At 43.1% G+C, this 15,882-nt stretch overlaps 1 protein-coding gene and 1 non-coding gene across 2 annotated transcripts; both read right to left on the bottom strand.

Annotated features, from left to right (window-relative positions):
• Nucleotides 1–1,846: 1,846 nt before the first annotated feature.
• On the bottom strand, nt 1,847–5,946 carry LOC123114814 (uncharacterized). Its single transcript, XM_044536218.1, has 6 exons — nt 5,547–5,946; nt 5,438–5,461; nt 3,962–4,132; nt 3,708–3,881; nt 3,182–3,388; nt 1,847–3,090 (listed from the first exon to the last, which is right to left on the bottom strand). Exons 1-6 carry the CDS (start codon nt 5,676–5,678, stop codon nt 2,410–2,412), a joined length of 1,389 nt encoding a protein of 462 aa, XP_044392153.1. The 5' UTR covers nt 5,679–5,946; the 3' UTR covers nt 1,847–2,409.
• A 2,622-nt stretch (nt 5,947–8,568) lies between these two features.
• Nucleotides 8,569–8,642, bottom strand: TRNAI-AAU (transfer RNA isoleucine (anticodon AAU)). Its single transcript has one exon. It is a non-coding gene; the product is annotated as a tRNA-Ile (tRNA).
• Nucleotides 8,643–15,882: the final 7,240 nt, after the last annotated feature.

Here is a 15,882-nt window from a genome sequence, read left to right as displayed (position 1 = left end):
ATTTGGCGGCTGATCGTGGACGCCTTCGGCGGGGGCTCCTAAAAGGGATAGCCGGCGCCACGTCCTGGACGTCTCCGGCGACGGGTCCTGAAACGGATCGGCGCCGGATCCTGGAAGCGCTGAGCGGAGGGTCCTGGACGGGACCAGCGCCGGATCAGTGGAGTCAGGCAGTTACGTGCCAGGGCGGCGGTGCAGGGATGGAGCGGTGGCGGCGAAGGATCGAAGGGCGGCGGCGGGCGAAAGAGGGCAGATTCCGGAGACTGTTCCTCGCACGAGGAACACGAGACCTCGCTCGATGGCACGAGTCCTCGCTCGAGGATGCAGACTCGGGCGTTTTTTTTTCGCTGGTTAATTTTCGCCGGTTTGTTGTCGGCGGTTTAATTTCCATCATCTTAGTTAATTGCGACGGGAGATTGGACGTGAGAGGCACTCGATCGCGGGGTTTTCTTTGGTTTTGCGCGGCTGAGCGGGAGGTGGGAGGAAGTACCAAAGAAGTATCAAAAAAGACCAAATTAGGTGGGACTAAAGTAAAACCTGGAACGCGGACTACCAACTGAGACATTAGGAGTACAGATGAGCATTTCAGAGAGACTGAGCCGGCACAGCATCTTGAGATTGACGAAGACCACACACAACTTCGTAGTCAACGGAAACATCTTCTTCCATCGAACGCTCATCGCCGGAAGGTCCAAAGGTCTGAAATAAAATCAAAAAAATGCGAGCACCAACGTCAACTCTAGGACTTGAAGCATGATGGGCTGGGAATACCACTCTCTTCCTAACCGTCTAATCACATATTAGTTCGTTTGATGACCCCCCCCCCCCCCCCCCCCCCGGAGTTGCCCTAAACCTCCCCAAACCGCTTTTACCAAACAAGCCCTAAGAGGAAAGGGAATGTTGGTTTGTAATCCGGGACTCTGCAGGTGATGCCGTGTGGAACAGCAGCTGGCCGAATTGATCGAGCCAGGGATGCCATGCAGACTGAAACAGTTGCGTGTCTGAACACAGTTTTTTTCTTTTACATAAGAAATCTTCAATGATCAAAAATTACCAGCTTCACATTTCAATTCTGTCCTAGACATTGTAATACAGTAGCTGGTAAACTAGCAGTTTTTGGTACACAACGGTAGCAGGAGGCCCATGCTGTTTGGCAAGGTGAAGCTCCAGCCTTGGTGCACGATGATGTAGCAAGCGATCTGCCCGTGGCTGTTGGTTGATGCTCAATGGAAAGCTCTATTACAGTTCAAGAGCAAAACTGTTTAGGGGATTTGCCGGAGATGCTCTTACAATACATTGCACCGACAAATACACAAACACATCAGCATCTCATTTGGGTCCGGCGGTGCAGTGACTTGAGTATTTACAAAACACTACCACGTTTTATGGAACCGTGTCTACAAACTACCACTTTACGATTTTGTCTCGAAAACTATCACTTTCTCGCTAATCTGTGACTAAAAACTACCAAGTCGGGAAAGTGCTCGATTCGCCTCTTCTAAACGCCTTTCTGACAGGATGGGCCCACCTGTCAGCATCAATCTTCTTCTTCCTCCTCCTCCTCTTTCTGGCATTTCCTCGAACACCTCACGTGCACTCCGATGACCCTCTCGCCCGCACTTCGCCGCGTCCCCGACCACCTCGTGCACCTCCCCGTCACCATCGTCAGCGCCCGCTACTTCCCCTCTACTCCGTGGCCGAGCGCCGGAGCTCGTGCTCCGAGCCGCACTCGCACGCGCGCGCCCACGGCGCTCGTGGCCGCCCCTCGCCATGCGCACCGTGGTCGCCGTCCTCGTACCACGCGCGCCCGCCCACACCTGCCCCGCACACACCTGCTACGCCCGCGGCCGCGCCCCCGCCTCCGGCCGCCCGGGCTCCTCGCACCTGCCGCCGCCGCCCTTCACCGCTGGAGTCGCTCGCCGTGATAGCCGCGGGTCGCTGCTGGAGCCGCTCGCCGTGGGTCGGCGCTGGAGTCGCCGCGGGTCGTTGTTGCAGCCGCCAGAGCCGCCGCGGGTCGCCGCTGGAGCCGCCCGCCCCACGCCCTTCGCCGGCGACCGCGAGCTCCTCGGCTGCCATCAAACATGCTAATGTGCCACCTCAACGCTTACGTGTGGGCCCAACCAGTCAGAAACGTGTTTAAAAGAGGCAATCGGGCTCTTTTCAGACATGCTAGTTTTAGTCACAGATTAGCGAGAAAGTGGTAGTTTTTGGGACAAAATCGTAAAGTGGTAGTTTGTAGGCACGGTTCCATGAATTATGGTAGTTTTTTGTTAAATATTCCAGTTACTTCCACACCTGCACTTTCTTCAGTCCGCACGGCTTGGATCTCATTTGGGTCCTGCGGTGCGGTCATGTGCAGGTTAGCGCCATCAGTCTGAGGCTGCATCACATCGGCCAAGCTTTCCGCTGCTCTCACTGCCTTTGCATCAGATTCTTCAATGCCATTCTTTTTCTCAGTCTCACGCCCATGATTTGTGCTGCACTCGTTTGCTTCGCATCAGTATCTCCAGCCTGCTCATCACAGGTAACATCTGGTTCCGTCTCAGGGAAATCCAGTTCTTTGCTCTTGTGGCCTCCAAGGGGAAATACCTGTCCGTTCTGCCTGCTTTCACCCGCAATGTCTACAGCCTTCATCCCATCTCCACTAGTTTCTCGAGTAGGCCGTGCAGTCATTTCGTTGCTAGCATCAGCAGTCTGAGGCGGCTCAAAATTTTCCAAGTTTTCCGCTGCTTTCACTGCCTTTGCACCAGATTCTTCAGTGCCATTCTTTTTCTCAGTTTCACCAATGTTTTCTGCTGCACTCGTTTGCTTTGCATCAGTATCAACACCAATAATAGCTTCTTTTCCAACTTTGGAGCCAGCAGGCGAATCAGTCGAACCGAGTTTTCTCAAAAAACGAGAATTCCATAATTTGATCACCTTTGGCCTCAACGGCAGCAAGAGGTTTATATCCGCCAGAATCTCAAGCCTTTTTTCATAGTAGAGAGCACTAACATCTTTGTAGACTGACAAGACATTGATCTCGGACATAATCGTTTCTCTGTATTGTTGTCTCATGGACTTTATGCTCACAAACTCAGAAGCTGACAAAATCTGAAAGAAGCACAAGTCAGTTCAGTGTTAAGATGACAACTGCCTGCATATTTTGGATAATTAAAATGCATGTAGAATATATTACAATCACCTTACTAGGTTTCCAAACTTCATACGATTGTCTAGGGTAAACAAGAAACTTCAGAGCTGTTGCAAATTTGAGTGAACTCCAATCCTTGGTGAGAGACGATAGGTCAACCGATTTCTGTATTTTACTGCACAATGAATCCAAGTACTGACGTTCATCTAACTCAAAATGATACAAGCGACGAGCCGTCTCAACAATGCTTTCAGTAACCTGGATCAAAATGGGCATTTGTTTCATCACTGAAAGAAACAGGAAAAAGATGAAAAAAAAAGTTCTACAAAAGCTCATGTTAAATTTCAATTTACAATACGAACAGTATGTCTATGAATAACTTTGTTCATTGGCAATAAAATAAAGCATTATAAGCACACAATCAATCGAAGGGGGCTAACACTGCATATCCAGAGAAGACTTATTCGAGGTTACTACAGAAAGAAAGAAAGGGCTAAAATTGCATCACAATGGAGCAATAAAGCAGACAACATTTGCCTGTCAGATATAAGGACATGAGGACAAGCGGTTAGCTCACCCAGTCGTTTTTGACAAGAAAGCCATATTGACGTAAGAAAAGGATTAATCCTTTGCCATTGAAGCGGCGGTACTCCTTCGGCTCTGATGTTTCCTCAGGCAATAAAGTATGCATGATATTCTCTAGAACCCAAATCACCTCCTCCACAATATTATCATACTGACGGGTTATTCCCTGGAAAACAAATTAAATGGTGAGCCATTCTCTTCACACGAACAGAAGCAAAAATAGGAAGCTTATACAGTTACACTAACCAGCTTCCTTTCAATTATTCTTTTATATTCAGCACGTCCAACAAGTAGTTTCTGCTCAGGGCCACAAAACTCGGTGAGCATCTCAGACAGTTCGTTATAAATAATTTCCTTAGCAAGGTCAATGGCGCTAGACTTCTCTTCAAACTTTTTGAAGCTCACCAGCCTGACATTCTGAGAAAGAAACACAGAAGGGATTTTTAAAATGCTTGTTAAATACCATTCAATGTGTCTAAATCATGACAGTTATACAGTCAAGGAAGTTTGACCTGGGACAAACCTAACACTAATTTATTTTTGAAGGGCCTATTAGCAGATGTCTGCCCATTGAAGATGGCGCACGATGACACCGGAACCTAATCGGACATGCGTGATCGATTCTAATCTAGAAAAATTCAGATCAGTTCAGTGACAAGTAACAGCTACTTGCTCTGGTTGCCTATATGTTTCACGGGTTTCAACATATCTCTGAAAACCAAGTGTTTAGTTATTGCAATGTTTGCAATTTGTATTCATATTTAAGCATTTTGTTAGTTGGTTGCAGGAGTATATGTAAAACCAATTCCTATTTTCTATGGTTTAGTGCTTCATTGATGTGTGCTCATGGTGGGTTGAGGAAACTTATTGTGATATAAAGTCTCCCTCATTCCCAAATATTTGAAGTTCTAGGTTGTCCCAAGTCAAACATATTTTTTAGTTTGACCAAGACTAGAAAAATATACAAACATTTACAAGACCAAATTATTTTTATTAGATTGATCATAAAGTATATTTCCATACTATACATATTCGATGTTGTGGATATTGGTAAAAATATATTCTATAAGCTTGGTCAAAGTTAAGGAAGTTTGACCTAGGACAAACCTAGAACTCCAAATGTTTTGGAACGGAGGAAGTAGACTTGTGTGAGATCTCACATTAGGTGAGATCAATGAGATCGATTTTTTTTGGAAAAAAATACATGTTCAAATATTCTCAATTTTTTTGTGGACACATATCAATGTTTGATGTACAACCTCAAAAAGTTTCAGCTCCTAATTCGACTTACATCAATAGAAAAAAAAAGATAAAATCATGTGTGAATAGTGTCAAAGTACTATTCACCCAAAACTGCCACTATTCATATACGAATTTGTCTTTTTTGAATCTCTAAATGTAAATCGAGTTTGAGCTGATTTTTTTGGGGGGGGAGTTGTAGATACACCCCACATGGATGTTGTCAAATAATTTCAGATTTTGTGAAAATATCTAGATATGAATTTTTAGGGTTGATCTCACAATATCACCTAATGTGAGATCTACAAGTCTCCCTCGAAGTAGAAAGGGTGCGATCAATTAATTTAAATTTATACTCCACTCCCCGCCTATCAAGAATGGTGAAATATTGCAGTGAATTTTGCGTGCATCACAGTACGTATCATTAGAGCCGGCAACAAGCATGAAATAGGAAGGAAGGAAAATGGTAGTGTTACTAAGAACCTGTGGTGGGTATGCCCAGATGTCCTGCAAGAAGAAAAACAGAGAAGAAAAGTGGTCAGATGATTTTGAATTCCTGCTCGAAACGAAGGAGCCACGGAAGAACAAGTACCTCCACTGGAATTTTGGGGTCGAGCTCATCACAAGAGACAATTGCGAAGCCAGAGGGCGTCTCGCATAACAGCGTGGTTGAAGTTGAACAATCAATAATCTTCTTTTCGGGCGATGACGGATCGAAAATCATATCTGACGAGAAACAGAACAGATGTAAGTGAACGGGATTACACAGACCCCCGCCCACAAGCCTGAACTATCACGCGTGAAGCCACCTGACCTGAGCAGCTGGTTTATCTAACTCTGTGTTAAGGGCACAAAGATTAATCTGGTTTTGAAAGGTAAGGCAAACACTAACAAAACGTGAATGAGAGACAGGACTAAGAGGGTGTTTGTTTCCAGGGACTTATTAGTTTAAGGACTTAAAAAAGTCTCTATAAGTCCCATCTAAACCGAACATGAGGGGCTTATAGGGACTTAGAGTGGGCATTTGGGACTTATGAAATAAGACTCTCAAGAAGAGTCTTATAGGGACTTATAGTTGTAATATGGTCTTATAGGGACTTATAAGTCCTAACCAAACAGGTAGGGACTTTTTAGGGACTTGGGACTTATAAGTTAGGACTAAAAAAAGTCCTAGGACTTATGAACCAAACAGGGCCTAACCTATCCCATTTTCCTTGCTCTTGCCGCTCATGCTGGCTGCCGCCGGCGTCCGCGCAAGGATTGTCCCTAAGGATTTCTAATCTTTGATTGGAAGGCGGATCAAAAGACAAGACAATCCGAGATTGGAACCTCAGGGAGAACTGCCCTAAACCACAGCAACAGGCATCGGAGGAAAGAATTATACAATCTTTTTTTTAGACGATCTTTTTTTTTGAGACAAATATACAGAGACGATCTGACTCCGTTGGTTTGTCTTCCAGAGGCGGGTGTAAGATAGATGGGCTTGGGAGTTTACCTGGGCTTCTCGTAGGCAGGTGCTGCAATCTCACATTCTCAAAAAAAAAGGTGCTGCTGTCTCACCTGCGCACGAGGCATTGCTGCCGAGGTTGAAAGAGATGGCACTCGCCAAGGTCTCACCTGTTGTGAGGACTGAAATAAAAATGTTACTTGAGGTACCAAATGAAACACTTTCGGAGAAATATTTGGGTATGCCAAGTGATGTTGGCAACTCAAAAAACGGTGCCTTCAAGTACTTGCATGACTGAGTCTGGAACAAGGTTAAAGGCTGGATGAAAAAATTGTTGTCAACTGGTGGTAAAGATGTGCTTATCAAATCCGTTGCTCAGGCTGTTCTGGTTTATTCAATGTCTTGCTTCAAACTCCCTAGAGGACTTTGTCATCACATAAATTCACTCGTTAGAAAGTTTTGATGGGGAAGCAAGAAAGGCGAAAGAAAAGCCACTTGGGTTCCCTGTGAGGTCATGGCAAGACCCGAATATATGGGAGGTTTGGATTGCCGTGACATAGAATTGTTTAACCTTACTCTGTTAGCTCGAAATGCATGGCTTATTCTTTAGGACCCGGACTTCCTAAGCGCTAGAATCCTCAAGGCAAACTGTTTCCCAACTTCTGATTTTTTGCAGGCCGAACTGGGAAGCTCACCATCTCAGGTACGGCGGGCAATAGTAGAAGGGGAAGGAATTCTGGCTCAAGGTTTGATTGAAGGGTGGGAAATGGTGAGAAAAATATGAGGCCCATCATGAGTTTAGCACATAACCCTCCGAAACTGGTTAGTGAGCTCATGTTACATAATATCAGGGACTTAAACAGGGAATTAGTGCACAATGCGTTTATTCCTTTTGATGCTGAGGCAATACGCTCTATGCGCGTATGCACAAGACAGGTCGAAGATTTTTGGGCTTGAGGTCATGACCCAAAAGGCATTTTCTTTCTCTGTAAGATCTGTTTATCGAATGCTGGTTACAAGGAAGATCCGAAGGGAAGCATGGCTCGATGGAAGTGGGGGTTCGTCCAATACAAAGAATGAGCAGCGCTCTTGGTGCCAACTTTGAAAAATTGGAGTGTCGTCAAAAATAGGGTTTTCCTCTGGAGACTAACACAACAGTCTACACCGTCAACTGATATGCTTCATCATCAAAACATGGCCACTTCGTAGTTGTGTATTGTGTGGCAGCGAATACTCATGGCGGTTCGTGATGGAGTGCACCATGTCGAGGTGTGTTTGAGCACTAGAGGATGAAGACCTGGTATCGGTGATAAGTGAGACTACGATGTCCAATGCTCGACTTGGATATATTTCAAAGGAGTTTGAATAAACCTGCTGATTTTCATGCAAGCACGACAAAATTCACATAAGTTCGGACATAATTTATATAAAACAGACGCTATTTTGTTCGTTCATCTAAAACCATTTGCTGTTGCGCAAATTGGCATGCAGGCAATCTCTGCTGCAATCTTTGGATGTATAATAGTTCTTTTTTAGGGGATGGGTGTATAGTAGTACTATGATGCAGTGAAATATGCGAAGGCGATATCTGTGCGTAAATTTTGTATTCTACTAGTAGTATCTTGACTCGATGACGTGATTCAGCTGCATTAATTTGGTGAGTTGAGCTATTTTCCTAATTCAGTTGGTATGTTTGTTGATTCTGTCACATAAATCCTGGAAATAAACTTTCCTGGCAACATGAAAACGACCAAGTAGAATCAAGCAGCGTATCAGCCATCTAATTTGTGAATTAAACAGTAAGTGAATCGACAATTCAGTTTTTGTGAACCAAGTTGCGCTCAGTTCAGATTTTGTGGGAAGATCATATCCCAGCGGGTAAACAGTAAGTGAATCAAAATTTACATCATACTACAAGCATACTACTTATCTGACACGAGACACCAAAATTCCCTCAGAAAACAAGACATACATAAGCCAAGTATATCAAAACGGCACATCCATATTAGCCTTGCAGCTCACGATACAAAGCAACTCAATAGTGATCTAATATATAAAAGGTCTTATATTAGTTTTACAGAGGGAGTAATCCATTTTATCTACGAGAAGTGCACAAAACAGTGATTGAGAAAGACACATCAGATTCAGAAGATTGCATAAAAAAATTTGGCCCATGCAGGTCTCGAACCTGCGACCTTCGCGTTATTAGCACGACGCTCTAATCAGCTGAGCTAATAGGCCTCGTTGCGTCTTGAATTCAAACGAGCTTAATAAGTTGTAACATATTACCACAAGATGGACAGCGACTTGAAGAAAAGAACATGTGTGCGCGACTGCGCGGTGCAAGCTTTTCAGAGCAGGAAGGAAGGAGGTGCTGCTGTGAAAGTGTGAAGAGAATGGTAACTAATACCTTGGCTTACCTGTTTGTGCTACTCCTTTCTGCTCACACTTTGTCTGAAACCCCCAACCCAACACGATATGACATCTTGGCTCTAGCATGAGGAAACGAGGCAAACACGTAGCCAGTAATGACTTGCCAGCGCGACGGACCACTCCGACCGAGCTCAACAAAACGCTGCCAATTCATCCTTGGCTACATGTACAGCGCAGCAGCTAACCTCCTCCCCACATGCAAGAGCTAAAAGATGATACTACTCCCGATTAAGCGCGCACGCCATCAGTTCAAGCCTTGAGGGCAGAGGAAGGAGCGGCCTGGCTCGAGCTGGTCATGGTTTCAAGAGAAGGTGCGGCAGGTCGTGGTCATGGAGAAGACGGTGAGCTAGCGTATGGATCGACCGTGGAAGCCAAGCACCGCCTGTGTGGTTCTTATAGGGGCAGCCGGCCGGAGCTCGACTGTCTTGGCGTTTGGAGCTCGCTAGCGGCCAGCCGGTACGTGGTAATACGTACGTGGTACGTAGAGTTGATCGTGTGATGGCATGGTCTGCGATTGGACATGCATGGGGGGCCCCAGCTCGTACGTGGGAGCATGCCGCTCCATCACCGGCGTGCTACGGCCCCTAGGCAGCTACGCCTCCTTTTTGCTCGTCGCACAACAGTCTCTCCGTCCTGTTTGTCTGCGCGTGTGCGCTCTACCTTGGCTGTTGCGAGCTAAACTTACGCGGAGACGGGTACGAACAGAAGTAGTAGATGCAGAAGTTACTGTTGTCAGCGATGGCGAGGTACGCTGCGTACGCCCTGCATGCTGTTCGGCGGTATGCTGGAAAGTGGCGACTAATCAAAGTAGGCACGAGAGTGGGATCACACGTACGAGGGCCGAGGCACGACGTACGTACCCGGAGTCGAGAGAGAGTGGGGCTGAGAGACAAGGTTCAATGTGGATCTCGAGATAAAAGCCGAGGAAAGGGGGGCATTGTCCACTGCCCAGTCAAAGCTCTGGCTCAGGACCGGGACTTGCGCGCACGGCCCGTTTCTGCGGCCGCGCCGCCCGCGCACTGAGTGCCAGCACGGCGGTTCGGCTAGTTGTTGTTTCATGGATTGGACACAGTATATACGATCTTATATGGGACGGAATAGTTAGGGTAATTTGGAGAGGAATAACATTTCTCCGTAATATGGACGAATTGTTAGTAAAAAAAAGATGATGTGGAAACAAAGATCGATAATCCAAGGCTTAAAGATGAAGATGGATCGTTAAAAAAAAGGCTTTCGCCATGCTTTATATATAAAACAACGACTAGCAAACAAACAGATACAAACACATGCCTTCACCACACACAACACATACCGAAGGCTAGATACAAAGGAGTCAGGCACCGACACATCACCCCACACCAACCACCAAGCAAACTACGGATGGACCAAGAAGAACCGCTTGGAATCGATGGAGACCTCGACCATGAACGCCGGCGGGGGGAAGTGAGCCGGACCACGACGGAGCAAAGACTCTAAGATGATGCCTCCAAGAAGGGCACCACCACTACAAGAAATATGTCAACTTATGACCTTCTGTCAGTGACCCTGAAAGAAATGATCCTAAATCTACAACCATTTGAGACCAATTGGTCGTAATCTGTTCGGAGGGCTCCAAACCCTAAACCATAACGACCATTTTGGTTAGAAATGTCGTAATTTCCTTACACGAAATGGTCGTAAAGTAGACAACACTGGTCTGTTACCTTATTTCTAGCTGATCACGACCAATATAGATGGTCATAACCTTGTAAATTTTGGTGGATTGCTATGACTAGGCGTCACCTCATCAGTTTTGCCTATGTGTCATGTCCATGTGTCAATTTTTACCTATGTGTCATGTCCATGTGTCACTTGTTGTGAAGCAACCTATATTTCTGTTATTCTCAAAATTTCTAAAAAATTCTCATAAATTCTTTGGATCATACCTTTGTCAAATATGTCAAAAACCTTCCTTGCCTAGTTCAAAAATAATACAACAATATTCATTTTCCTATTCTGTTCAGAACATCACTTCGTGAAGGAATTGCTATTTATATATTCTTGATTGTCCTCAAAATTTTTGGACACTCTTTCCTAACCAAATCATTGCCTCATGACAAAATTCAGCTTCATTTGCCCAGTAAATCTTCCTCGACAAATTTCCAAATTTTTGTTCAGCTAGAAGCTTTGTGAAGGAAGTACTAGATATGCATATCCTAATGAGTTGAATTTTTGCCACATCTTCTATATACCCATATGATAGATCTCCACAAAATTTTAGCCCCATCTAACAATCCATGAGAGATCACCATCCAATCTTTGTTTCTGGTAATATTTTAAGTTTGTGAAGCAACTATATTTTATATTGCTTTATAATTGCTGAAAATTTACCAGGACATGACCCTGCCCATAGAATCTCCCTCCACAAAATTTTAGCTCATTGAATTTAACCATTTTCCCTCAATATTTCCCCCAATTTTCTACTCAGTGGAGATCATTGTGAAGGAAGTACTATTTTTATATATCCAAATGGCATGAAATTTATACAGTTCCTTCATATGCCCAAATTATCATCCTCCTCCAAATTATAGCTCAATCAAATCATCTATGTGGGCCCAGGTTCAATTTCTATTTTATGGCCAGATTGACACATTGCAAAGCAAGTGTTATCTAGACCTCTCCTATTACCCTCAAACTTTTTGGGCACTCTTCCATAACCAAATCGTTGTCACATGATAATATTTAGCTCCATTTTCCTAGTAAATCTTCCTCAACAAATTTCTAAAGTTTTTATCCTAAGAGAAGCTTTGTGAAGTAAGTACTAGCTAGGCTTATCCAAATGATCTTATATTTTTCGAAATCTTCCATATGCTCAAATAATCACTCTCCACAAAATTTGAGCTCTATTAAACAAACTGTGTGAGCTCATCATCCAATCTTTTATTCTTGTCATATTTTCAATTTGTGAAGCAACTATATTATATATTGCTTCCTTATTTCTGAAAATTTACCTGGCATGACCAAATTTGAGCTCATTTCATTTATCCCACTTCTTTCACTAATTTTCCCAAGTTTATGTCCAGAGAAGAGCATTGTGAAGGAAGTACCACTTTGGCATGTCCAAATGGTATCAATTTTCTACAGTGCTTTCCTATACCCGAATAACTATCCTACGCCAAATTTTAGCTCAATCCATTCATTATTTTGAGCCCAGCTTCAACATTCATATTTCTGTCCAGTGTGGTACTTTGCAAAGCAAGTTCCACCTAGGCTCCTCCATTTGAGCTGAAAATTTGTGAAGACAGTCTTCTTAGTAGATTATCATCCTTAGACAAAACTCACACCCATTGGCCATGTGCATTTCCCGTACCGCTAATCAAACACTTGGCTGCTAATTCATGTTTGAGCATAGTTCGGTCTCCTCGTGAGAATCTTCTGTTGTCATTTTCTTCCTAGCACCTACCTGGGGAGTGCCCAACCCACTAGACATTCCTAAGCAGCCCAGGACGCATGGCAACGCCACGGTCACGCGGTGACTACGCGCCGGGCATGCAAGTTTACGCGCTCTGGAGTTGGGTCCCTCGGCCACCGTCCAAACCTCGACGTATCGCCACCAAATCATGTATTTATGATTAAATAGATACTTATGTAACTAGAAATGATTTTTGGATAAAATAAAGAGCAAACTATAAGGCAGCTGCAATTCAAACTTGACCCGTTTCCTCCTAAATCGACGGAAATTTGTCTTTTCCACGAGAGGTGGATCAAAACTTTTGACACCCAACAATTTTGTCAATTGTGCATTAAATATGGCCTAATATTTTAGAAAATTTATTTGGTCCAATTTTGCAACAAATATATGGTAGGTCCTTCACAAAAAAACTCATTTTGGGCACTCGAAAAATGGAAAATGAATTTTTTGTGCAAAGAAAATGAAAACTTCCTTAGCCAACATTGTTTGCCATTCCAAGTGCACCCTTGTTCACGATATTAGATCATTTGAACAAACTATGTCATGAATGTGGCCATAAGATTGATCATTTGGCTTAAAAGACATGAATCTTCACACATGATAGCTCATTTCTGAGAACAACTTTTTTAAAGAATTGCTGTATTACAAGTTTATTATTCTTTCTGGTAACTTAGTCACATATAATGACACAATGTGAAGGTTCTCCAATTTTTTTTTGAATTTTTATGCCCGTTTCAAAATGCGGTCAAAACGACGGACATGACCGTTCCTAGCTAGTGGTTGAATCTTGGAAATTTTTTGATGTTTATCTGATTAAATAGATACTTATGTACCTATAAATAATTTTTGGGAAAAATAAAGAGCAAACTATAAGGCAGCTGCAGTTCAAATTTGATCTGTTTCCTCCTGAACCGGCGGAAATTTGTCTTTTTCATGAGAGGTGGATCAAAACTTTTGACACCCAACCATTTTTTCAATTGTGCATTAAATATGGACTAATATTTTATAAATTTTATTTGTCCAATTTTGCAACAAATATATGGTAGGTCCTTCACAAAAAATCTCATTTTGGACACTCAAAAAACAGAAAATGAATTTTTCGTGCAAAGAAAATGAAAACTTCCTTAGCCATCATTGTTTGCCATTCCAATATGCACCCTTGTGCACAATATGAGATCATTTGAACAATCTATGCCATGAATGTGACCATAAGATTGATCATTTGGCTTGAAAGCCATTGATCTTCATACATGATAGCTCATTCCTGAGAACGCTTCTTAAAAATAATTACCATATTACAATATTTTTCCTTGTAACTTGGTCACATATAATGATACAATGCGAAGGTTTTCCATTTTTTTATTTTTTTTGAATTTTTTTGAATTTTTTATTGTCGTTTCAAAATGCGGTCAAAACGACAAGTAGCTAGTGGTTAAAATCTTGGAAAAAATTTGGTGTATCTTTGATTAAATAGATACTTTTGTACCTAGAAATGATTTTTAGAAAAAATCATGAGCAAACTATGAGGCAGTGCAGTTCAAATTTTACCCGCTTTCAACTGAATCTATAGAAATTTGTCTTTTTCACGAGAGGTGGAACAAAGCTTTTGGAACACAACCATTTGGTAAATTGTACATTAAATATTGCCTAGTATTTTAGAAAATTGATCTGGTCCAATTTTGCAACAATTATTCGGTAGCTTCTTCACAAAAAAACTCAATTTGGTCACTCGAAAAATGGAAAATGAATTTTCCGTGCAAAGAAAATGAAAACTTTCTTAGACAACATCGTTTGCCATTCCAAGATGCACCCTTGTGCAAAAAATGATATCATTTGAACAAACTATGCCATTACAAGATGCACTCTCATGGCAAAAATGCAAGTGAATCAAAAAGAAAAACACAAGTACATAAGCTTTGTTCTCCTTGGTTGAAACGTTTGTGCCATGGAACGATGACATGGCACACATCAATCCATCCATCCCATTTATCTAAAGAAAAAAAGGAGAAAAAAAGAAAAAGAAACCCCCCACCCGCATCCCACCTACCCCAAACCCTAACTCCCATCGATCCCCTCTCGTGTTTGCTCCTATGTGGCTCTGTTGTTCCTATTAACTGAAGAATTCTTCAGTTAGTAGGTTAACTGTTGTTGGTGCAGTACTTCAGCTGCTATGGTTATTAAAGTGTTCTTCTTGATTGATACGTCCATTTTGCATCATGCTTTTATATCGATATTTATTGCATTATGGGATGTTATTACACGTTATGTCACAATACTTATGCCTATTCCTTCTTATTTTACAAGGTTTACATGAAGAGGGATAATGCCGGCAGCTGGGATTCTGGGCTGGAAAAGGAGCAAATATTGGAGACCTATTTTGCACAACTCCAAAAGTCCTGAAACTCCACGAAAATCATTTTGGGAATTAATAACAAATACATAGCGGAAGAAATACCTGAGGGGGCCACCCACCACCCACGAGGGTGGGGGGCGCCCTACCCCCCTGGGCGCGTCCCCTGCCTCGTGGGCCACCTGGTAGCCCTCCGGTGCCCATCTTCTGCTATATGAAGTCTTTTACCCTGGAAAAAAATCATAAGCAAGCTTACGAGACGAAACTCCGCCGCCACGAGGTGGAACCTTGGCGGAACAATCTAGGGCTCCAGCGGAGCTGTTCTGCTGGGGAAACTTCCCTCCGGGAGGGGGAAATCATCACCATCGTCATCACCAACGACCCTCTCATCAGGAGGGGCTCAATCTCCATCAACATGTTCACCAACACCATCTCCTCTCAAACCCTAGTTCATCTCTTGTATCCAATCTTTGTACCAAAACCTCAGATTGGTACCTGTGGGTTGCTAGTAGTGTTGATTACTCCTTGTAGTTGATGCTAGTTGGTTTATTTGGTGGAAGATCATATGTTCAGATCCTTAATGCATATTAATACCCCTCTGATTATGAACATGAATATGCTTTGTGAGTAGTTACGTTTGTTCCCGAGGACATGAGTGAAGTCTTGCTATTAGTAGTCATGTGAATTTGGTATTCGTTCGATATTTTGATGAGATGTATGTTGTCTCTCCTATAGTGGTGTTATGTGAACGTCGAATACATGACACTTCACCATTATTTGGGCCTAGAGGAAGGCATTGGGAAGTAATAAGTAGATGATGGGTTGCTAGAGTGACAGAAGCTTAAACCCTAGTTTATGCGTTGCTTCGTAAGGGGCTGATTTGGATCCACTTGTTTCATGCTATGGTTAGGTTTACCTTAGTACTTCTTTTGTAGTTGCGGATGCTTGAAATAGGGGCTAATCATAAGTGGGATGCTTGTCCAAGAAAGGGTAGTACCCAAGCACCGGTCCACCCACATATCAAATTATCAAAGTAACGAACGCGAATCATATGAGCGTGATGAAAACTAGCTTGACGATAATTCCCATGTGTCCTCAGGAGCGCTTTTCTCTATATAAGAACTTGTCCAGGCTTGTCCTTTTCTACAAAAAGGATTGGGACACCTTGCTGCACCTTATTTACTTTCATTGCTTGTTACTCGTTGCAAATTACCTTTTCACAAAACTATCTGTTACCGACAATTTCA

Source organism: Triticum aestivum, chromosome 5B (genome assembly GCF_018294505.1).
Source record: "Triticum aestivum cultivar Chinese Spring chromosome 5B, IWGSC CS RefSeq v2.1, whole genome shotgun sequence".
Classification (NCBI taxonomy): Eukaryota; Viridiplantae; Streptophyta; class Magnoliopsida; order Poales; family Poaceae; genus Triticum; species Triticum aestivum.
The sequence above is the reverse complement of the archived record's forward strand: the minus strand, read 5'-3'. Positions and strand labels throughout refer to the sequence as shown.